Source organism: Sebastes umbrosus, chromosome 14 (assembly GCF_015220745.1).
Source record: "Sebastes umbrosus isolate fSebUmb1 chromosome 14, fSebUmb1.pri, whole genome shotgun sequence".
NCBI classification, from domain to species: Eukaryota; Metazoa; Chordata; class Actinopteri; order Perciformes; family Sebastidae; genus Sebastes; species Sebastes umbrosus.
Window position 1 is genome coordinate 1,495,032 of NC_051282.1, and position 24,593 is coordinate 1,519,624.

At 42.4% G+C, this 24,593-nt stretch overlaps 1 protein-coding gene and 1 long non-coding RNA gene across 3 annotated transcripts in view; one reads left to right on the forward strand and one right to left on the reverse strand.

Moving 5' to 3' along the window:
* Positions 1-8,683, reverse strand: part of LOC119501135 — a 21,824-nt gene extending 13,141 nt beyond the window's left edge. Inside the window, exon 1 of the long non-coding RNA XR_005209766.1 lies at positions 8,603-8,683. This is a non-coding gene — a long non-coding RNA (uncharacterized LOC119501135). The remainder of the gene's footprint in view (positions 1-8,602) is intronic.
* gng13b (guanine nucleotide binding protein (G protein), gamma 13b) overlaps positions 1-23,904 on the forward strand; it is a 27,775-nt gene extending 3,871 nt beyond the window's left edge. Inside the window, exons 1-3 of one of the 2 annotated variants that reach the window (XM_037791271.1) lie at positions 13,448-13,609; positions 16,663-16,790; positions 20,364-23,904. In XM_037791271.1, coding sequence (XP_037647199.1) covers positions 16,693-16,790; positions 20,364-20,469 — 204 coding nt within the window. In that variant the 5' untranslated portion in view covers positions 13,448-13,609; positions 16,663-16,692 and the 3' untranslated portion in view covers positions 20,470-23,904. Of the gene's footprint in view, positions 1-13,447; positions 13,610-16,662; positions 16,791-20,363 lie in introns of those variants that run through there. The other variant, XM_037791270.1, reaches the window with a different exon arrangement.
* Positions 23,905-24,593: the final 689 nt, after the last annotated feature.

Here is a 24,593-nt window from a genome sequence, read left to right on the forward strand (position 1 = left end):
TCGTCTAAATTGATGATAACAACACATACTAACTAAAAACAGCCTGGGTCTATTCCTTGTTGTGTTCCAGGCAAACCCAATCGCCCAAGACTCATAATATATCCCTATGGACTTTATGACATTTTTCAGATGTCGTGGACAAAGATAGTTTGCGCAAATTGAGAACCAACTGAAGATGAGAAAACGGAGGAACAAAAGGTTACGTCCTTGTCAGGGACACATCAGTACACATTAGCGTTTACACTACAAAATATATGTGGTTAAATGCATCCCAGAACACCTTGCCAAGTGGTTTAAGTGATCGGATCTCAAAGCATCTTGGTAGTCGTTTCCCCTTGTATTTAGCGCCGTCGACTTGTGATCTGATCGTCCGAGACACATTTTAAAGTTCCCATATGGTAAAAAGTGAGATTTTCATGTCTTTTATATTATAAAGCAGGTTTAAGTGCTATAAAAATACTGTTTAACCATAAAAACGCTCAATATACGGAGAAACACACACAGCCCATATTCAGAAATTGTGCGTTTGAAACAAGCCGTTAGGATTTCTGTCCATTTGTGATGTCACAAATATACAATATTTAGACCATTACACGGTTTTAAACGTAAACAATCTAAATGTGTCCTAGTTTATTTCCTGTTGCAGTCGATGTAAATAACATCAGCTGACAGGAAGTAAACATGGACCCAAACTGTTGCCTAGCAACGCAATTCCGTTGCAATTCGGTTGAAATGCACTAAAACGGAGCGTTTCAGACAGAGGGTAAATACAGGTATATTCAGGCAGAAAGCATGAGGAAAATAAAGGGTTTTTGAATATTACAGCATGTAAACATGTTCTATTAGAAACACAAAATACAAGTATGAACCTGAAAATGAGTACGATATGGGCCCTTTTAAAACCGAGTGTAAACAGGGTGTCCGATTGGGCTCCTTACGACAAGGAACATTGGGGCAGATACATAACAGCGGACCCTGACACACACAAAAAAACTTTATTCAATCCAGTCCAGTTCAGGCCTATATTGATCAGATACAATCGACTGGACATTTCCCCGTGTGGGTCGGGCCATGCTGGTGTGATATCAGCTGGACCGGTCCCAGTCGCCTCGGGGCTCATTGAAGTGCCCAACAGCTCGGCTGGTTGTAAAAGCTCAACTACCGTCTATCAGCGTCTGCCTTTTATTTCCCTCAGCAGCGTCTCCTCCTCAGTTTAACAGCAAGGAGCCTCTTCCTTCTTTCTTAGCCTCCACTCTCAGCTGGTCAGAGCAGCGCTGCCTGTTCCTTTCTATTTTTAGTCTCTATTTACAATGCGGTAGCTATAGTGGCACTCTCACTCTGTTTCCCTTCATCTGTCTCTTTGCCTCGCATCTCTCCCTCTCCGTTTTATCCTCTTCTTCCTGTCTTTACCTCATTCACTTTTTAAACATCCCTTTTTACCTTTGGTTTCTCCTTCAAGCTGCAGTCTCCGTCATCATCATAGATCATCAAGTCAGACAGAGCGATTCAACACATTAAGCATTGGTAGCAGCTCGCCACAAAGCGCCACCTGCTCCACTGACACGCACACATATAGTATATTACTGTGTGAGGCTGGGAAGACAGCGGAGGAGACAAGGGGGTAGAGGTTAATCTCTGAATGCTTTTGACCCAAATTACCAGGTAACCTACATACATCCCTTCTAAAACAACCACAGTCCCCAACACACCAAAACATGTCAGCATACACACACACAAATACACACCGAATGAACAACAAATTTCCAAAGCCCGACGAGTTATTAATTACCTGTGACAAAACGTGCTAGATTCGGCCTAAATTGCCTTCAAGCAGAGAAGAAGAAAAAGTTTGATTAGAAGATCTCAAAAAATAGTTTTTAATAAAGCAAATGTAATTAACTGGTTCTTCATCTGCCATAATACCTGAGCATAATCTTAAGGCAACCCGACCTCCCTTAATGACAAAGTGTCCCAGTTTTGACTTACAGCTCCACATCAGCTGCAGTAACCACTGCATACACACCCAAACTTCAACCAAACACCACACACTACTGATCTGAACCAACATTTATTACACTGATACTAGAGATGTCCATAATTAACCGTTTAACCGTTAACCGACATGAAGCATTTTAACAGATTAACGCTATCGGTTAAAACGGTTAAAAGAAATGTTAATAATTAATTCAAAAGCAGTGCGGCTCGTCTCTTTAAGGAGAAAAGGTTGTCCACCTTAACAGCCCACCTTAAGAGGCGGAGCCAGAGTTGCAGGATACAGGAAGTCGGCTCCGGTCTCTGGTTCGCTTGGTCGGAGCGGAGGAGTTGTAGTTTCCTAGCATTTATTCACCGACAAATAAACTGTACACACACTGCTATACCTACGTTCACAGCTAGAACGCCACCAACAACCTCACACTCACCGCCAACACACACACACGGTCTGTTGGAAACTCGCTAAAGTTACTCAGACTACGTGTGCGGCGGCGAGCACGAAGCCTCCGACAATGCTAGAGCTGCTAACGTAGCACAAATACACACACTGTTGGACACTCGCTAATGTTATGCCGGGCAGACACACAGCTGACAACCTGCTAAACTAAACTAAATGTGCGGTGGAGACTTTTACTGGGAAAGTGGCTGCATGTCTGCGACACTACATGCAGCATCCTAGCTGCTAAGTTAACGCTCCCGGACGGTGAACTGGGGACTCCCGTCAACCAATATCTGTTGTGCTCCTGCAGCTGGTGCACCGCTGCATGCGAGGCACAAATCTTGTCGGTTAACGGTGAATAATCGGTTAACGAGGGTCGGTTATCAGTTAAGAACATTTTTCAAAATGAAGCATCCCTACTGCATACACACCCAAACTTCAACCAAACACCACACACTGTTGATCTGATCCAACATTTATTACACTGATACTGAAATACTTGAAAGTTGAGCCTAAATCAGGTTTACATTAAATTATTGTCATATTTAAGGGCGGGTCCATCTGCGTTCTTTTCCATTTTTTTTCAAATGGAAATGTCCACTCAGCCGTTAGCTAAAAGCAGTGACGTAGGTTACCACAGTATGCTAATCAATAAGGTTATGAATAATGTGAACGTTAGCACTATCTGAGTCAACGTTAGCTGTGCTAAGTTTGGAAACAACTGAAAGGGTTAGTTCGGATTTTTTTTAAGTGGGGTTGTATGTATACTCCCCCGTTCTGCGAGGTAAATCTACTGTTTTTGTGAATGTAGTCTGGTGGCTTTGAAGACAGCGATAAAATGGCTTCAGTTCCCGGTTGGAAAGGGCTGTCTGATGGCGAGGTAAAGCGGCTGTGGATGGGAGCAACTGAACAATTTATTTTAGCCATCTAAAAAAAATATATATATATCAGTTAGAGTGTACGCTATATTTAGAATATTTTCACAGTTTTACCTCGCCATCAGATAGCCCTTTCTGGCTGGGAACGGAAGCTATTTTATCGCTGTCTTCAAAGCCACCAGACTCCATTAACAAAAACAGTAGCTTTACCTCACAGAACACGGGAGTTGCTGATCTACCACTGCTTCCATCGGAGAGTTTGTGTTGTTGTGTGACTTTCGGATCCGAAGTTATGTAGCATCCACACAGCAGTACATTGCTTAGCTTCCGTGCCGGTACTCCTGCCTGTTTTTCCAAACTGGGAGCATGCCGGCACGGTTACTGTATGTAACGTTAATACACTGACAATAAGGATGTATAAGGATGTCATGAACCATTGCGGGTCGGTGTCCCATGCGTGCTCGCGTGTGGCTACGCTGTTCAGACAAGACTCCAACACAAACTACACGGAAGCACCAAAACCTCTTGGTTGTATCTAGTGAAGCCCGTCTGTTAAACAGTGTTGGCCGCGACCGGAGGATGGGGGGTGACGCAGCTTTGGTCTCCAGGACCGAAGTCTCTGCTGTACTCTGCTCCTCTGCCTGCCTTCTCTCACACACCGCGCTCGTTCTCGCTATTCCTCTCCACTCTCACGTGCATGCACGCACACTACACACTGCAGAAGAGTTAGTTTAGCTCTGGGAATATCTAGTGAATGTACAGTGGGCGTTTGTGCAGAAATAATTGCTGCAGCTCCTCCAGACTAACAGAGGTTTTCCGTGTCTTGTGAAGTGACGGGGCTCCGCAGAGAGAAACGTTATCGTCTCCGACCAAAACTCCGGTGTCTCCCGTGTTCCCTCCGGCTGCGGTCGGGAGGCGGAGGCAGGAAAAGCCAACACTAGGATCAGCAGTGATTCATGGAGAGACCTTCGTCTGGTCAGCTAACATTACTGCCAAGCAGCTGAAATATAGAGTGATATTGTGCTTTTAGCTGACGTGTGTCGCCTCACTGTTTTGACCGATGGTCGTTCGTTTCTATGTAGAGCGAGCACAAGCGCGAGCCCGACGCTGACTTTCGTTGACTTAACCGCCACAGGTGTCGCTGTTAACAAGCAATTTCTGATTCTTACAAACAGTCCCTTTAAGCAAATACTGCAAAAATGAGACCACTGCCATGAAGACTGCATTGCACTGTGTTTCTTAAGTCAGATTTCATGCAAAGCACAGAGCACTGTAGTTCCAGTGCAAACACAGACAAAGCCTGGTTCAGATGGTACACACATTATGTGTAAATTGACTAGAAGTTTATTTCTACAATGACTCAGCAGCTCTGTTGAGGAAAATACATCACACAGTACACCGTGATCCAGTGCAGCAGATGAAGAACATTCAATCTTTCTATGCCATTATATTAACAGCCTGACTCTAGGGATGGCAATGTCGACAGTCAGTTTATCATTTAGACAGTCCACCAACTTTGGTCCAGACTGAGACACCTCAACAACTATTAGATGGATCGCATGGTCCCCTGAAAATGCATCCTACTGACTTTGGTCAGGCATCCTACTTTTTTTTCCATATAGCGCCAGCATCAGGTCAAAATTTTAATGTGTCCAAAACTTTGGTTTATGACCAAATACCTAACCTGACCTTCCAGATGGTTTGTTACAGAGAACCATCTGAGAAGCCGTCATTCGAAACTGTTTTGGAAAAGGGCAGGGACTTTCAAAAAGTACTTGGCAAGTGATTGGACAAACCATCCGTCAATCAAACTTGTGCCGAAGCCAGTTGGGAGAAGAGTGAAAGCATCGCATTCAGTGCCGTTCTTTGCTCTTCTTTCTATTTTTAGAAATACTCTCCAGTTCAGATAGAACTGACGCTACTGCAGAATAACCTTTTCAGGAGCCGCCATTGTTGTTTAGAACAAACAGTCGCTCCGTGTCGTCTCACACTATGGTCTGACACCAAGCCCCCAGGAAGTGTGCCGGTCGTCGATTTCGACTTTCGTAGAGGACAAACGGCGTTACTGCAACTTCTGTCGTCACGTGATGCATTGGGCACAAAAATACTTTTTCCCATAGACTTACATTGGGAAAGAGACGTCTGTAACTCAGCGGATAATTTCTTTTGAGGTGAATCAACTTTCCAGTACGAACACTCTAATAGCCCTTATTTAAAAAAAAAAAAATCAGTTTTTAAAGTTGTAAAACGCACTGATAGCTGAATCCAGAGTTATTTCCCTTCCTCCGTTCATGTGAGTGAGACCCAGACCGAGGCTGGAGTGCAAGCCGCGACGACGGCGTGACGTTATGACCCCGTGACCGAGTCATGTGACCGAGCGGACGCTATTCAGCCAATCATCTCGGACGCTACTCCGCCAAGATCCGGGTACTTTTCCAGAAGGAAGTCGAGCCATTTAGGCTTCATGCGCCAATGAGCAACTCTTACAGGAATGACCCAGGCCCCGCCTCCAACGCTGCATCCAGTTCTCTTAATACATCCATGTCTAACGCACCTAAGCCACGCCCGTAGCTGCCGGTAGCTCCTCACAGGATGCTGATTTGTCCGTGCTCTGGCTTGCCGGACACAAACACGTTAACGTTAATTAAAGCCTGATTTCATGATATGTCAACCTGTGATTCTCACGTGATCTCGCAACATTGTGAGGATCCAGCTGCCGTGCACGGTAACAAAAACCTGCCAACTTTATAACATTCCCGACAGCCTCAGGTGTACTAGCTGTTAAGTGCTGATTTTTTTTTTGTTTTTAGCAAATGCTAGCATGCTAACATTTGCTAAAAACAAAAAAAATGATACCTGCTAAACATTAGCATTTTAGCATCGTCATTGTGAACATGTTAGCATGTAGCTCAAAGAACCACACTGTGAAGTACAGCCTCACAGAGCCGCTAGCGTGACTCTAGTCTCGGGGCTTATGGCCTTTACACACCGGAGGCGTGACGAATAGAGTGCTACAGGAATGAGTCCTAAAACCCAGAATTGACATTTTAGCACTTCCAGTTCCCTCGTCTGGAAGTCAATTTTTTGAATGGGTTTTTAGTTAGATGCCTGAACTGAGGTCTGTGGTTAACACAAGCTGAAGAGATTTTAAAATGTTGTTCTATGATATAAAATATGTCAGTAAATATCCCACTCATGAATTTTGAAGCCTTTATGTGTCTTAAAAAAGGCGGTTGCTAACAAGTGGCTAAATGAGACTAAACATCATCACGCCGACTCGTCCGCCTTTACAGCCTCGTTGTGTATACTGGCTCTCATGCGACCGTGGTGTAGTTCGTCTATAGCTTAACGTTAGCTTGTTACTTCTGGTGATTGCATTTACACTTCAAAAATCATAAAAGTGGTGTTCATTCGTGAAGATTATCTTGCTGAACAAAACGTATAAGTATCATAACTCTTGTTTGCCACAGAGTTTATTTTCTGCAATAATCCCAAACCCAATGGAAAAATCCCATTGTTTTTTTTGTTGAGGGGATCCAGGGCGATGCTAACTTCCTGGTTGGCCTACAAAAATACGTCATCCCTGGAGCACTCGAAAATGTGAAATACTCGCCTGCAAATGCTATATGTCGAGGGCTTCTACTGGGAAAGGAAAGAAGGTAAGGAGTGGATCTGGTCTGTGCTGCCTTTGTTATGGTTGAACGGCGTAATAAAGTTTGCCGTCCTGGTACGGGTTACAGAGCCTCCGTGTTGTTATTTCATAAATATAGGTGCAACTCAACCCGTTCCGGACAACATTATTGGTTGATGCCTTTATTCGCAGTGCGAAAGCTCAGAAAACCTACCCCATTCACATTTTTTTTTTCATTTTCACGGCGTAATATTTGCGTTTTTTGTGAAAGTACTCATGACAAAAGCAACAGTTAGGAAGAATATATTGACGTGTAAATTAATTACAAAAAACAAAAAACGACCCCGATGTGTTAAGGGTTCAAGTGGCACTGCACATGCAGACACCCAGTAGCTCTGCTACAATGCCCATTATTATTAAAACCACTTGTAGTGTATTTCCATTGTGTATGTCTGTAAAATATTCACATGTCCAGCAGGCTACAGCCAATATACACATCCTCACCACATCCTGTGTGAACAAGAAGCAGAGCTTTTAGAGTTTCTGCTGATGGCAGATGGTGGAATAGCTACTAGTGGAAAAAAAACACTTACGACATGTTTATCCTCTTCAGTCTTTGAGGAAGCCGATGTCGTCTATGTGACAGTGAGCAGACGGTTCACGAGACTGGTTCATAGTAGTTAACTAGGGATCACAATCAATTTGTCAACGATATATATCGTGTTTTAATAAACTACATGAGCACCTTTACTGCTGGTTTAGGTGGAATGTATTTTTGGAGGGGGTTTATCAGTAAATAACTCCTGGCTGGGCAACAAAGGAAGAGAGATTGACAATGTGTGGAGCAATGGATTAACTGTTTGAAGTTTGTGAAACTGGACAGGGAGCACTTAGTGAGGAGGCATTTGTGGAAGACAGCAGGAGACAGACAGAAAACAGATATCAGAGAGCAATGAAAGGAAGACAGTGAGAATGCAGCACAGCATAGGGGGGAACCTGCCTCCACTAATATTTTTGATTTAAACCTCACAGTGTAACGGCCCGGACACACCAGGAACGCCAGGAGCGCGTGGCGGCTGCGTTACCTGTTGTTTTTTATTTCGGCGTCCGTGTTAACAGGTTAGAGCAGCCACACTGCCCGCGTAAGACACGTGTCTCAGCTAGAAAATAGATGTCTCTAGATATAAAAATAGATGTATTTTTGCCGCGTGCCGCGCGCGTCTCACAGCAGCAACAGACAATGAAGGTGATCTATTGACTGTATATTAACATCATACCAGCAAGATTACTATAATTTCGATGTCTATCTGTAGAATATGTTACGGAGATGACAAAAAGTAAAGACTTATTTTTAAATCAACACTTCAAGCGTTTTTTTCTGTAGACAGAATTCCTTCATTTGTTAACACGAGGCTTTTATTCTGAAATATGTGTCGGACAGTGTTCTAGAACATGCAGTGACTTGGAGAGCTCCATGAATGAATATAGTACGGAGATTTAATTGTGGATTATTACTATTATTTATAAATTACCACATGTTTCTTAACCTTTCTCTGTCTAAAATAAATATAAATGATATTTATAATGAAATGAAATGGCCATTAAAAGGCAAACTCTATGTAGGAAGAAAGGGCTGACAGAAGCAGCTGCAGCAGCAGATACGCAGCTGAAATGCAGCTGAAATGCAGCTGGTGTGAATACCCGATGCGTGAATCACGCGGCCGCCACGTGCTTGTGACGTTCCTAGTGTATCCGGGCTGAAAGGCTTATAGTTTGCTCAGGTGTTTATTAGCTGTAGCCGAGATGCAGAAGATAAACACAGATGTGCATGAGTGGGTATTGAGCAAATAAGAGGCAGAGTAATTTGAGAAGGAGAGGGAGACAGGACAATGGAATAGGTAAATGATAGAGAGAGAAGAGAATGGGGAGAATATAATGGATACAGGCAGGTATACAGATGAGTGAGAGGAGAAAAAGGTGGACAACATTGTTCAAAAACGCCGCTTAGTTATGTATGTGTATTTTGTGAGAAATATCCAGGTGTATACTACATTAGCAAGAATTGTTGAGTATGAGACTATAGCCTATATATAAGAAGTAGACGTATTCAACGTTACGTCACCCATTAGTTTGTGGACTGCTGTTTTGAAGCATCAATTTTGGCATTTTGGCTGTCTTCATCTTCTTTTTTTGCAACCAGAAGTGACACGAGAGGGTGGAGCTAAGTGCAACCGAACGCTGAATAAGATATTTTTAGGCGACCAAAAATGTTACAATTAATGCTCAAGTAGGCGAGATTGGAGCAAATATGATTAAAAAAAGTTATTTTTATAAAACGGTTGATGTATCATGACAGTAGTACATGAAACAGGTAACCTGAAATCATGTTCCTCTGTGTCCTCCGGTGTCCTCCGGTGCTCCTAACGGCATCTGCAAGATTTAACAGCCCGAAGGAAAACAAGCAGTCAGAGCTGATCTGAGGTCTGCTGTCCATCTGCTGTCTATGAGAGCCGGCTGTCAGTCACTCTTTAACTCCGACCAAACGGTCAAACTAGGCAGCGCTGATCAAACATGAATCAATATCATGTTACTGTAATGCCTATTTCTCTCCTCAGATGTTCTCAGAATCATCTTGTAGTGCACGGTTTAGCTGTAAAATGAGAAAGTTTGTGACGCCGCCACCATTGTGAAATCTGGTGAAGGAACGCCAAGTTCTGGTCACATGACCGGAGCACAGCCAATAGGAACGCGCTGACAGAGAGAGGATGCTGCATCAGAGCCAAAGAAAAACAAATAACGATACCGATAATCGGCAAAATGCTGAATATGCCGATAATCGGTCGATCCCTAGCATGCATATGTGCTAAAAGACTGAGGCTAAAGCAGCACTAGCATAATATGAAATTAACATTCCAACAGTTTGTTTTCTGAGCCTTTTCTGTCAGTTATGCAGTGATTTTTTTAGCTGTACACAGTGTGCCATCACACACCACCTTTACATCCTAAGTCCAGTTTACCCCAAAGCTTGGTGCATCCCTCTGTCTGAGAGATAGAGGCTGAGGCAGAGAAAGAGTGAAAAAAAAAATGGCGAGAATGAGACAAATTAGTAGAGGAAAAATGTAAACGACAAACTGAAAAGAAGCGAGAAAATGAGACAGGAAAGGAGGTAGCTAGAGGCTGGGAAACAGATGGATAGAGCAGACTAATAGAATTGAAAGTTGGAAAGAGGGAGAGAGGGGAAAACAGGGATGAAGGAGATGGTGAGTGATAGAGTAAGAAAGAGGAAAGCATTCAATCCCCCTGCCGTCTCTGGAGGATGCTGCTGAAACCTGATCTCAGCCAGGAACCGGCCATCACTCGGCCTCTCTCTGTCTGTCTAATATTGGTGAGACACACACACTTTGTCATGGAATATTGCACCTGGTGTTTTCCTCAAACTCGCAAAAGGACACACATATACACACACCTCACTAACTCATTATAAATGTCTCTACGTCTCTCTCACTGCCTGTCTTGCTTTCGCCTTTTTTGGAGCCACATCCTTTTCTCGGCTCTCCTCTTGAATCACTTTTTATGAAGTAGTAATTATTGCCATATGGGACCAAGAAGTTCAAATAAAAAACAGCTATGTTGTTTAAATCAGCCAGCCATTTACATGTACAGCATGCCAAAGATCGTGATCACAAGAGATGCATCGCTACAGTTGTGGCCTTGGCAAAGCATGTGGGGCTAACAGCGTGGTACGCCCGTGGAGTGGGGCTGCGTGCGCAACTGGGCAATTAAATGTGATTACGGGGGGAAAAAATTTATTCAAGCAGACCATGACTCTTGCCGTTGCTGTGCTGTTGAATTATATAGTTCATTGTAATTAATAGGGATGCACCGATACCTTTTTTCAGATCGAGTACAAGTACTTACAATTGAGTACTCGCCGATGCAGAGTACCGATACGAGTACTTCTCTGTGCCAAGAGGTGTGAGCGACACACGGCAGGCTGGGGAATCCCGCATACGAGGCAGTGCACCGCGACCGCCTCGTAGGTCGGCTTGGAAAGGCTCGGAACGAAGGTGGCTCGCGGTCGCAGCTTTACAGCGCTCCCCGCCCGGACCTCGCCGCACCGTGGTGAAAGGGCTCTCTGCGCCCTCTCTCCCCGCTGGGGGCGGCCCCCTGCTCCCGGTGCGACTGTCGACCGGGGTGGACTGTCCTCAGTGCATCCCGACCGCGTTGTGCAAGCAAAACCCCGTGGCGCAATGAAAGTGAGGGCCGGTGCGCGACGGCTGAGGTGGGATCCCGGCCCATTGGGGTCGGGCGCACCACCGCAAAGTGGTATCGGTGCCGTTGTATCGGAGCCGTTTTGAGAGTACGAGTACGAGTACATGACCACAGTATCGGACCCGATACTGGTATCGGTATCAGTGCATCCCTAGTAATTAAATACAGCTAATGTCAACCTTTCGTCTGCATTTGCCATTGTCCCACTGTTCCACATCTACCGGCATCAAAATAGGAAGGAAGTGGTAAAGTAGTAAAGCTTGCCTCTTGCTGGATTTGATTGGCTGAAGTCACACCTTTTCTTCCGTAACGTGGTGATGTCACCAAGTAATACATTTGCATAATACCTGCCTGGAAGCAGGAGCTCAAGTGTTTCAGACAGCGTGTTAACATGTTCTAGTAGAAACCCAAAATACAAGTATGCACCACAACAATTCCCGAAGCCACTAAAATCTAATGGATTGTTCATTGTGCCACACCCCACCCCTCCAAAAAATGTCATTCATATCCATTGCAGACTTTTGGAGTAATCCTCCAAACGGACAAACCAACAAACCAACCAACAAAACAACCAACAAACCAACAAACCAACAAACAAACAAACCAACAACCAAACAAACCAACCAACAATCCAACAAACAAACCAACAAACCAACAATCCAACAAACCAACCAACAAACCAACAGACAAACAAACCAACAACCAAACAAACCAACCAACAATCCAACAAACAAACCAACAAACCAACAATCCAACAAACAAACCAACAAACAAACAAACCAACAAACCAACAATCCAACAAACAAACCAACCAACAAACCAACGGCGGTGAAAACAGAACCTCCTTCCTAGGCCCTTCGTCCTTGGCGGAGGTAATAAAACAAATGCCTATCGTATTGTTATGGTTTATGTAGTTCAATAGCATCCTGATTTGGTGAAGTAGGTGTTGAATTCAGAGCCGCTATTTCCTGCTTCATAATGCCCCCTCACTCAGTAAACTGTCATAGAGGACAATTGATAATATCAAGTACTATTTAATGTCCCTTAAAAATACCATTGTTGTTTCTGTGTTGAAGCACCTCAGTGAGATCGATTCTGAGTGCAGGCTAGACGAGCGCTCGGCTCACTCGAATCCTCAAATGGCTCACACGGGCACGCACACACACACACACACACTCGAGGGTACACATTCACGAGTGAACATTGAAGAGGGGAGGAGTATTGTTGAGAGGGTGTAGTGGATGCAGAGCGTGGGTGGGGAGAGAGAGAGAGGGAGGGAGGAAAAGACAAAGAAAAAGACGCAGCAGAAGAGAATGGAGACAATATTGCTGCAGAGTTGACCACTGACATGTTTGGCTATCCTGCCTGCAGTATCCTGAGTTAAATATGCCAATTATTTATTGTATGTAAATATATGATAAAGTGTTTTCCTGACCCTAGCAAATAAGATAGAGGTACAAATTGGTCATGGCCCACAATACATTTCACAAAAGCCCTTCCTTTCAATATAATCCTTCACAACTAAATGTGTATGTGTGCCTCAGTGGCTCATGTAAAGTCCTAAATATACTGTGTTTCAAGAAATATTTAAACATTTTGGGAAAAATGCCTATTTACTTTATTTTAGAGAATGCGATGAGAAGGTTAATACCACTCATATCTGTGCGTTAAGTAGCAGAGTCAGTACATGTTTAACCTAGCTTAGCATTAAGACTGGAAACAAGGGGAGAAGTGCTAGCCTGGCTGCGTCCATCGTTGTTGGTAGTGGCTAGAAGGGTACCAGCAAACTCTTGCGATATTGTTAAGGTTAGGCATTGATCTCGAATAGTTAAGGTTGGGCATTGATCTCGAATAGTTAAGGTTAGGCATTGATCTCGAATAGTTAAGGTTAGGCATTGACCTTGAATAGTAAGGGTTAGGCATTGACCTTGAATAGTAAAGGTTAGGCATTGACCTTGAATAGTAAGGGTTAGGCATTGACCTTGAATAGTAAGGGTTAGGCATTGAACTTGAGTAGTAAGGCTTAGGATAGGTCGTGGGGCAGTGAGTCTCGTGAGAGTTTTTGCAAGTTTTTGCAGATCTCAGATCAGAAATGACTATCATTTTTCCAACCTACTTTAGATGAAACCACGCCCACTTCCGTATGACAAAAGTCTCGACGGCTGCGTTCCCATGGAAACCTCCGCCATGTGGGTCCCACACAATATGACAGCTACAGTAGCTTGGAAATTAGCCGCTAACCTGTGTAACGGCAAAGTTTGCTGATCTCCAGCCCGCTGTTACTCTCGGCACTGGGGTTTGCGCTGGCTGAATTCAAGTTGCTAAAGCCGCTAACTGAAGGTCCATCTCCGGAGCTGCCGCCCACACTCCTGCCAGCGAGCTAGTCTTCCAGCGGCGGTGAGTGAGACAGAGGGGCCGCAGAGTGCGCTAGCTAGCTAATTCTTAAGTCATTTGTTATCTGATAAACAGTAAATTAATCCAATTCAGTGCCCTGTATTGCTATTTTCCAAACTACTGTAGCTCTCATATGTCGCAGGACCCGCGTGAAAGAGGTTTCCATGGGAACGCAAGCGTCAAAACATTTGTCATACGGAAGGGGGCGTGGTTTCATCTAAAGTATGTTGGAAAAACGACAGACGCAGTCAGGCTCTGTCCAGAGTTAAAAAATACAGCGACCAACATCTCTAAAGCTCACTAATTTACACAATGGATCTTGTATGTTTAATGTGTACATGACCAGAAACGTAAAAATGACAATAGAGGGAGTTATGTACAACAACAGTTCAGACAACCTGCTACTTCAGTGTAATATAGAGTGCTACAGGAATGAGTCCTAAAACCTGAAACCGTAGCACATACGGTTCCCTCGTCTAGAAGTCAATGGGTTTATTGAATGGATTTTTAGTTAAATGCCTGAATTAAGTTGTGTGGTTAACACAAGCTTAAGAGATGTTAACTTTTTGTTCTACGACATAAAATACATCAATAAATACCCCACTCTTGAATTGTGAAGCCTTTGTGTCTTTCAACGTCATCGTTTAGTCCTTCTTTAGTCCTCCTTTACAGCCTCGTGGTGTATACTGGCACTCATGTGACCGTGGTGTAGTTCCTTTATAGCCTAACGCTATCTTTTTACTTCTGGCGATTGCAGTCGCGCTTTAAAAATCATAAAAGTGGTGTTCATTTGTAAAGATTATCTTGCTGAACAAAACGTGTATGTATCATAAACATGTGTTTGCCACAGAGCTGATTTTCTGCAATAATTCCAAATCCAATGGAACAATCCCATTGGCTTTTGTCGGGGGAACCAGGGTGATGCTAACTTCCTGATTGGACTAAAAAAGTACGTCATCCCTGTAGCACTCTATTACCAGCTATAGCGCATGTTGCTAGCTACGTCCGGTTTGATACCAAACCTGGCCACCTCAATGTGATGAACTGACTTGGGAAGCTGTTGTTTGCTAAACAATAGTTACCTCAAGTAACTCACCATAGAACCACAATAAATAATTTTTTTCATCACTGTCGGGTAAACAAATGAGATACAACGTGTTAACTAGTGAGCTTTAGAGTTGCATTTTTGCACTTTGGACAAAACCATGCTAGCAGTTTGGCCCTCTCTCTAGTCTTTATAGTTAGCTAGGCTAACGGTGTCTCGACTTTAGTTCCGTACTTAAGGGTGGTATTGATCTTTTATCACTCTTGGAAAGAAAGTGAATAAGCGTATTTCCAAACATGTGGAAGTATTCATTTAATGCAGCAACGATCGTGTTCTAAAAAGATCCTGAAAAGATGTTGAGAAACATCTCTGTTTGCAACAGTCCATTTCTACAGAAGTGCAGTTGCCTGCAGTTAGCTGTAGCTAGCAATGACTTTGACCTGGTTACATGTGACTTTCTCCCTCTCGTCCAAGGTTGAAGAGTACTAGAAGGCTGCACTGGTAACATTATATAACTGTGCATTAGGACTTTAGTTTCCACAATCCTGTAACATTTTATACAGTAGGCTATAGAAAGTATAGAAACCTCACATTTAGCATAAAATAAAAGGAAAACTCACTCAACTACTGCCGTATAAATATGTTAGTGTTTTTTTCTCTCATCAACATACAGACAGACATCATATAATACTCAATCTCCAACTTCCATTACAGCTAATACGCTATAACATGATAAAACGCACTACAGTTTTGTCTCCATAGGATGGATTTTGTCTTTTGTTCATTGCAGCTCCTCCTACTAACTTACAGTGGATATGACCCATTAAAGTGATAAATATTACTGGTGCATTAATCTATTACTGATGCATTAATCACTACAGGTTGTGTTGAGGGAGTACTGATCTTATTATGCTGGTGGGTGAGTGGTTCACATTATGGATGCACCGATACTAATACCGGGTATCGGGTCTGATACTGTGCTCATGTACTCGTATCGCAAAACGGCACCGATACCACTTTACGACGGTGCGCCCGACCCCGCTGGGCTGGGATCCCACCTCAGCCAGCGCACACCGGCCCTCACTTTCATTGCACCACGGTTTTTTGCTTGCACCCTCTGACTTGTGCATGCACGTTAGACTCCTTGGTCCGTTTTTCAAGACGTGTAGACGGGAAAATGTAATCTTCAGAAGATCCAAGAAGTGCTGGTGTCATATGGCAACTGCAGACATGTACCCCCCCCGGTTGGGAATCACTGTAATAGAGCATCCCCTCCAGCTTAAAGCCATCTTAAAGCTACATTAGGCCGACTGCCTTTTACTGTTCTTTTTTTGTTCTTCTGCTTCAGCTCGCCCTCGGTGTGGTGGGTTGTGGAGAGGAGGGCCAAGCACTCATCTCACAGAGTGAAGTTTTGTGTTGGGACACCACTACATTTCAGAAGCACACGCAATAGGACGGGGGGGATTGAGGGCAAATGGGAAGAAATGGGACACAGCACAAGTACAGGATGTCCCTTTTCTACTTTTTGGGCATAGAAGCAAAACAATGTCTCTTTTCCCTCCCTTCAGGTGTTGAATATCAACTACTCTACTCTACTCTAACCTGCAGTCAATGCAAGTGGCAATATGGAAGAAATGAACCAAAATTTGCATAAAATTGATTTGCTGTTGACCTGCTGTTATGTTGGTTGCAAACGTAATTAAATTTGGCATATTCATTAAAGCTGAGAAACTTTTCCAAAGTGGAAACAAGAAGCCCCAAGGACACAAAAGAAGGCACCCTGTATCCTGTGGCGTTAAGTGGGTCTGCCAGTTTTGGCAGCACTTGTTTGTACTACGTTTAATAGCCTCTGTTCTCCCCTCCTGTAGGTGGAATCGCTAAGCAGCCATTATAAATCAGATGTACTTTCTGGTGTTCTTGCTGCAGGGCATAGTTGCATTGAGTGTGTCTGACTGCTATTTAACAGTGTTAGGTACTGCATAAATTTAACTGGCCTCCCCGTTGTGCACAGGTAGAAAAGCCCTTCATACAAGCTGCAACCATGGATGAGATGGACCTGCCCCAGATGAAGAAGGAGGTGGAGAGCCTCAAGTACCAGCTGGCCTTCAAACGAGAGAAGTCCTCCAAAACAGTGACTGAGTGAGTAGTTGGTCCACAATAGCTCTACAAGCACCTGCACAGAGTTCAAACCCCAAAAGACAACTGTGATAAGTAGCTCTGAAATTAAATAGCTTTGATTTTGCTAAATGCATTGAGCACAATGAGAAACATGTGACAGTTAGACACAGCATGCAACAATGTAAAAGTTGTTAATCCACTTACACAAGGTTGTAACTGAATATTTGAAGTACAACCAGGTGGTGAACTCCGGTTCTAAAAAGTGAAGCCAATGCGGAAATGCTTTAAACTTGCATTCTTTCTAACGGCCATCAGGAGGCGACTCCTCTGGTTGCAAAAAGAAGCCTGATTGTATAGAAGTCTATGAGAAAATGACCCTACTTCTCACTTGATTTATTACACATTGTAAAAATAGAAAACATAGTTTCAAGTCTTCTTCAAGACAGCATAAACGATAAAGCAGGGTATGCTTTAGGGCGTGGCTACCTTGTGATTGACAGGTCGCTACCACAGTGTTCCGATCAGTCCCGATCTGGGAGTAGTCCGTGTGTTCCTCTTACAGCTTTAACCCTTTCACAGTGTGTTTTCAGTACATGAAAGTTAATTATAACCTTTATGGTCGCCTAGAAATGTCTTATTCAGCGTTCGGTTGTACTTAGCTCCTCCCTCTCGTGTCACTTCCGGTCGCAAATAATGGCCAGAAACCAAGATGGCGACGGCCAAAATGCCGAAGTCGAGGCTTCAAAACCGTAGTCCACAAACCAATGGTTGACGTCACGGTGACTTTCCTTCATATCTTAGATTTGACTACTCTGTGAACATGTGAGTAAGTGGACCTCGAGTTGAGGTTGTATAACCAACTGCTGTTTCCACGGTAACTCAAGTATTCAGTGGGTTATTCAATTATACACCAATATAAATGCTACTCACATACGGCTAGAAATATCTGCTGTTGTTCATTGTAATAAGTACGATGATTAAATGAACACAATGACTTTGGATATGACTGCATAAGTCATTCCAGCACAATAATAAAACAGTGATATGATTTCATTAACTAATGCTGCCTTGAAGGCTACTGTCACAGCGCACATCGCATCATTAAGCAAAGCTGCAGCCGTCATTAAGTTGTGTTCAGCGCTCTCTTTGTCTGTCTCATGCTCTCACTGCAGTGCCAGTAGATGAAGGGCCAATCAGAAGAAACACTTCTGACGCTTCAACAGCACTGCTAGAGAGGACTGTCTGTCTTTCATGTAGAGTACAAAAGTATTCAGGGTCAGTGTTTTGAAACTGTTGTGAATATAAAAAAAATACTGAAAAAATAGGAGAAGTAGTGATGGAAAGAGTACATTGTTTTCCTTACTTACATCTTTATTTACTTTAAGTACTGTTATGGATAGGCTAATTAACTGAATTTAAAGTGAGATTATGTAAACTTCGAGAGAACAATTAACATATTCTTTCTTTTACAAAAGAAAAGTTAAATGCCTGAAACAATAAAACACAACTTTGCCAATTTCAGCACAGGCAAATTCACCAAGAATGGATTGCAGCCGCTCATAGCACCATGAAATGCGAATCACTTGCAACTGCTACCCCGTCCGATTCACAAAAGATATTGCGTAAATGATATTACAGCGCAAACACGCCCATAAAGTTTTGGAGCTGAGTACAATTTACCCTTTTTTTGCATATAATTGCAATTATCCATGTGGCAAAGTATTAGTGTTAATTTTGTGAAAGCTATAATATTAGGGATGTCCATGATTAACCATTTAACGTTAACCGACATTAAGCATTTTAACCGATTAACGCTATCGGTTAAAACGGTTAAAAGAAATGTTAATAAGTAATTAAAAAGCTGAAAAAAAACGTCCACCTTAAGCCCACCTTAAGAGGCGGAGCCGGCGTTACAGATACAGGAAGTTGGCTCCCGTCTATAGCTCGCTTGAGCGGAGGAGTTGTAGCCTCGTAGCATTTATTCACCAACAAATAAACTGTGTCTGCTACACCTACGTTCACAGCTAGAACGCCACCAACAAAAAAAGTGTCTGCCTGCTAAATTAACGCTCCCGGACGCTGAACTGGAGACAGTGAATGCAGTATACGCTCCCGGACGGGTGAACTCGGGACTACGTTGTCTGTTGTCCTCATACACTGCAGCTGACGCACCGCTGCTTAAGAGGCACAAATCTTGTCAGTAAATGGTTAATAATCAGTTAACGAAGGTCGGTTATAGGATAAGGACATTTTTTTAAATTAGCATCCCTATATAATATGTAATCGTTGTCGGTTGCCGTTTGTAAACACACGGCATTCAAAGTTGAATTAGGGAATGGTGTTAGTGGGAAACAGGTGAATCAGAGAAATAAAATGTTATTGCTGAAGCCAAGTAACGTCCCAAACACAGCAAAATAAGAGGAAAAGAGATGATTGAGAGGGATTATTTTTGTATCGGTATATACATTGTTTTTTTAGAAAATCCATGCATATTATACTTTTAACGAAAATTATTACTAAATATGTACGTCAAGGACCTATTTTTCCATGACCAAGATGAGACGTCACCAACATCATTAAACACTAACTGTGACTATATCAACAGGCAATATTGACTAAAATGTAGTTTAAAATATAAGTTAAAGTTAACAATGACGACAACAGGGCTTGGGAAAAAGAAAGCAGGTGATTCTTTGGCTAGATTAAATTGACTAAAATGTTCAATATGACGTAATGACTTAAATCAACAGTTTTCATTGACTAAAACTATACTAAAATAGTCACCATTTTCTCTGAATGAGACTAAAATGCCCAGACTTTTAGTCAACTAAACCTAAGAAAGACAAAAGAAAACCAGGATGAGGTTGACTAAATATGATAAAAAACGAACGGAGACATTTTACTACTCTGTACATTCGCCAAGAACACAGGATGCAGAGAGAAAAAGAAAATGGACATTTTCAGACCATGAGCTACAAGTCATGACCGAGGTGCAGAGGCATAGAGTGCTATAGGAATGAGTCCTAAAACCCGGAAATGAGTTAGCATTTTAGCAAGTCCCGGTTCCTTCATCTGGAATGTTTTTGAATGGGTATTTTGTTAGATGCCTGAAATAAAGTCTGTGGTTAACATAAGATTAAGAGATTTTAACATTTTGTTCTACGACATAAAATACATTAAATAAATAACACACTCGTGAATTTTTAAGCTTTTATATGTCTTGAAAAAGGTGGCTGCTAACAAGTGTCTAAATGAGACGACTAAACGTCATAACGCAAAACCCTAGTCCGTTCAACAAGTTCAACTGCTGTAAAGTACACTACTTTAGTTAAAGAAAAGGACTTTTGTACAAATTCAAACTTTCTCCAAAAAGTTAAAGTACACAAAAAGCTACAGCTGTAGAATTGAATGTAATTAGTTACTTCTGGTTGCTCAGCTTCCCCCTCTCCTTCTTGCCTTGTATGGAAAAAGAGAGGATGGATTGTGGTAGTAAACTTCCTCAGGAATTTGAAAAATCTCTCTCTCTCTCTCTCTCTCTCTCTCTCTCTCTCTCTCTCTCTCTCTCTCTCTCTCTCTCTCTCTCTCTTCACAAAGTTTGGTAAAGTGGATAGAGGACGGCGTCCCAGAGGATCCCTTCCTGAACCCAGAGCTGATGAAGAACAACCCATGGGTGGAGAAAGGAAAGTGCATCCTTCTCTAGAAGAAACCAACCACCCTGCCACGGCCTTTCAACTTTAACCACGCTGGCCAACACACACCTGATGACCCCTGAACCTGACCCTCCTGTCCCGGGCCTGTGACGGCCCTGACAGGACAGCGCCTCCTAACCTCTCACCGTGAATGTACAACAGCTGATGTCCCCCAACACACACACTCCAACAAGGGCACAGAAACACACACTGACAGAGAAACACACTCACACACTCCAAACTTTGGGTTTCTCCCTGACCGCTACACATTCACTGCAAGTTTATTCCTGCCACGGCAATGCATCATTACTACGATATATGAAGACGATGATCAATATTATTACATGTCTCTGTATGATATATGATGACTTATTTATGCAGCTGCCAGTCACACACTTTCTCTGCTCTTTTACAATCTCTACTCTTTTTTTTTCCATTTCCATGTTGTAATAAACTGTAGTCACATTCTTACTGCCAGACTGACTGCAGATCTGCTAGGGGGATTTTGTTCCACGTTGAGATACAAACCACTTGCTCTTACAAAATGATCATAAAACCAGAATAAAGTTTTGGTACTTTATCGATTGAAAGTTAATAAATTGCGCAAGTTTGTGGTTGACAAAATAACTACATTAAAGCTGTTAACGCCATGTTAAAACTAAACCATACCATAAGAACCTACAATGATTCATAATTAAATCAAGCTTATTTATAGTACAATATATTTATACACCAAGGATTTGCTAATGTTGGCTTACAGACAATGGTTTTAATGTTTTACAATTCCCCAAAGGTTAGGGTTAGAAATCTGACTAACCTCAAGGCCATAACACACCGGGGGTGTGACGAATGAGATGAGACATGAATATGAGTAATACTTGCCTGCGAATCTTATATGTGTAGGGCTTTTATTGTGAAAGGTAAGAACGGAAGGAGTGGATCTGGTCTGCGCTGAGTAATAAAGTTGGCCGTCCTGATTCGAACTACGGAGCCTCCATGTTGTTGCTGCATAAATATAGGTGCATCTCAACCCGTTCCTCCGAGACCATGATTGGTCGATGCCTTTATTCGCGATGCGAATACTCAAAAAAATCAACCTTGTCCCCAAAAATATATTGATGCGAATTAATCACTTAAAAAAACGCCCCCGGTGTGTAAAGGCCTTAAGAACCGTAGGACCTACATGTAGGGGACATTAAGAGTCATGGCTGTATTGTATATGAAGCTTTAAGTAAAGTAAGATTAAATCCAGATGTGATTTAATACTCTTGTATTTACACAAACGGGATTGCTTGGTTTTCTTGGGCTGCATGTAAATCAGCGTTGGCTTTACTCTAGAATAGAGGGTGATGGTAATGAGGTGGTTCAATAACGCCAAGAAACGCAGAAGAATACCTTGAGCGAAGTATTAGTTTAGTTACGATAATGACAGCTCAGCTAGCTGGCTAATAGTTATCCATAGTAAGCTAACACAAACATATGAATAATTAATATTTAGTGGTTTGTGCAATTGGATTTCAGTCCATCTCGAATGCTTCTCGGATGCAGGTGTGTAAAAGCCATTGTGACAATATGAATTTCATTATTATCAATTTTAAATCTTTATAGGTTCTTATGCTGCATTTTCAAACTATAAACATGTTCTTTGTTAACCAATTACTTAACTTTAATATGTTAACCACAAACTTAATTAACAAATTATGCCAGACAAATTAGTTTGTACGAAGTGTCATCTGACCATGTCGGGGGGACTGCCCATTGTTCCGAAGGCCCATTGCTCCGAAAATACACACTCCCTGCGCAACAAACAGAAGAACGTAGCTAATTATTATGCAGAATGACATTAACGGAACTTCCCGTCTCATTTGCCTTGAAACTTTCATTGGTTGGGTTGGTTGGGTTTAGGCATGAGGAGTGAAATTAGGGTAGTGGCTAGAAGGGAGCCTGCAAACTGAGGAAACTCTCAAGATTGTTAAGGTTAAGCATTGATCTCGAATAGTTAAGGTTAGGGATTGACCTGAAACAGTTAAGGTTAGGAATTGACCTCAAATTGGTACGGTTAGGATAGGTCTTCGGGCAGCGAGTCTCGCGGGAGTTTTTGCAAATCAGCTTCATGCCTTCGACCGGGAAGGTCCGATGAAGCCATTTTGCATAATAATTAGCCATGTTCGGAATAACGGGCTGTCAGGAAATTTTTTGGGCTATTGGGGTTTCGGAACAATGGGCCATCGGAACAATGGCACAGCACCCATACCGGAACACAAAAGTGTTTGTGGCAGTTCCGATCTGCTAGGGTGAACAGCCTTCCGTCAAAGAGACAAACAAAGAACGAACATGCACAAGTTAAGAAAAGTTCACAGTGACAGCGAAAATTGCGTTTTCAGTTTCACTTCTATCCTCCCAGTGTGACTACTTACAGTTTTCATATGTACGTTTTGATTTCACACAACATGCAACGCATGGTTTTCACATTTACATTCTGAAGACGAGATCTGCAACCGGTGTTGTTTTGCTTCACTGTCATTAGGTCAGAAAGTTTCATAGCAGCTCAGTTTGTGTTGTCGAAGCAGAATGAAGCTATGGTGTCTCTAGGGGGCGGGGGTGGGTTGAGTCTACTGCTCCTTCTCCGCCTTAGCTACAGCCCCCTAAGGACAACATGCAACATCAAACGAACCATGCACGCACACCGTCTCTCTCCACACATGTACAGGCCCTTTAACTTAACTTATTAACTTATTACTTGGTTTATTTATTCATTTATTTATTGATGAGACCTTTCTCTCACCTTAGTTTTTGTGTCCTATGTCTGCACCCCCTCTTCCTCCTACCCCAACTCAAAAGAAAAAAACAGAAAGACCAAAAAAAACAACAAGAAGAAAAAAGACTACACCTTGCCAGATCACCATCTACTACTGCCTTGTACACAGTTTCCTTAAAACGAGAATGTAAATATACGGCATGATAACCACTGACCTCAGAACTGGCCTGTGTGTGCGTGCACATGACTGTAATTGTGTGTTTATGTGTGCGTATTCTTTTTTTTCTAAAAAGTGCATAAATTTGGACATTAGGCCCCGTTGTGGATTGTGAAACACACACACACACACACATACTATACATGCACACACAATCAGCTGTGTCACACACACAGGCAGGCCTGAAGCCGAGCAGATCAACAAAACACACACACACACACACACACACACACGCTGCTTATTGAGAATGTGTATGAGGGGAGGAGTGGCAAGGATGTGGGATTCTCTAAATGACTTGGGACAGGAGAGCCTCACATCATCTCAGTACTGTAATGAGTCTCATTATATAACATTTTCTTCAAGATGACCCGATTCCCCAATGGCTACTCAGTGCTTGGATGACTTTGGTCCTATAACGTGTAACAGAAAATGTTTAATTTTCCCCTTTTCTTAAATTAATTTCAACAATGATATGGTCCATGACGTTTGTTGAATGAAGTAATTTTTTTTTTTTAAACATGCTTGCATTTATCTTAGACCTGCACTTCTTACTTTCTGAAAAACATATCCGGCAAGCAAGATTCCATCCAATCATACTGTAACCATGTGTCCTACAGAATTACGTTTCCATACAACTAAAATGCATTCTCAGTTACGTTACGAGGGTAACATATTTTCACCCGGATTACAGTTGCAGTTTTAAACAGTTTGAAACACGTGGTTAACGCTGTAAATTGAACCAAAACAAAACAAATAACTCAACAAAGCTACTTGGTTAGGTTCAAGTCACAGAACTACTTGGTTAGGTTTAGGTAACAAAACTACATGGTTAGGTTTAGGAAACAAAACTACGTGGTTAGGTTTAGGAAACAAAACTATGTGGTTAGGTATAGGAAACAAAACTACTTGGTTATGTTTAGGAAATAAAACTGTGGTTAGGTTTAGGAAACAAAACTACGTGGTTAGGTTTAGGAAACAAAACTATGTGGTTAGGTATAGGAAACAAAACTACTTGGTTATGTTTAGGAAATAAAACTATGCGGTTAGGTTTAGGAAACAAAGCCATTTGGTTAGGTTTAGGAAATAAAACTACTTGGTTAGGTTTAGGAAACAAAATTACGCGGTTGGGTTTAGGGAACAAAACTATGCGGTTAGGTTTA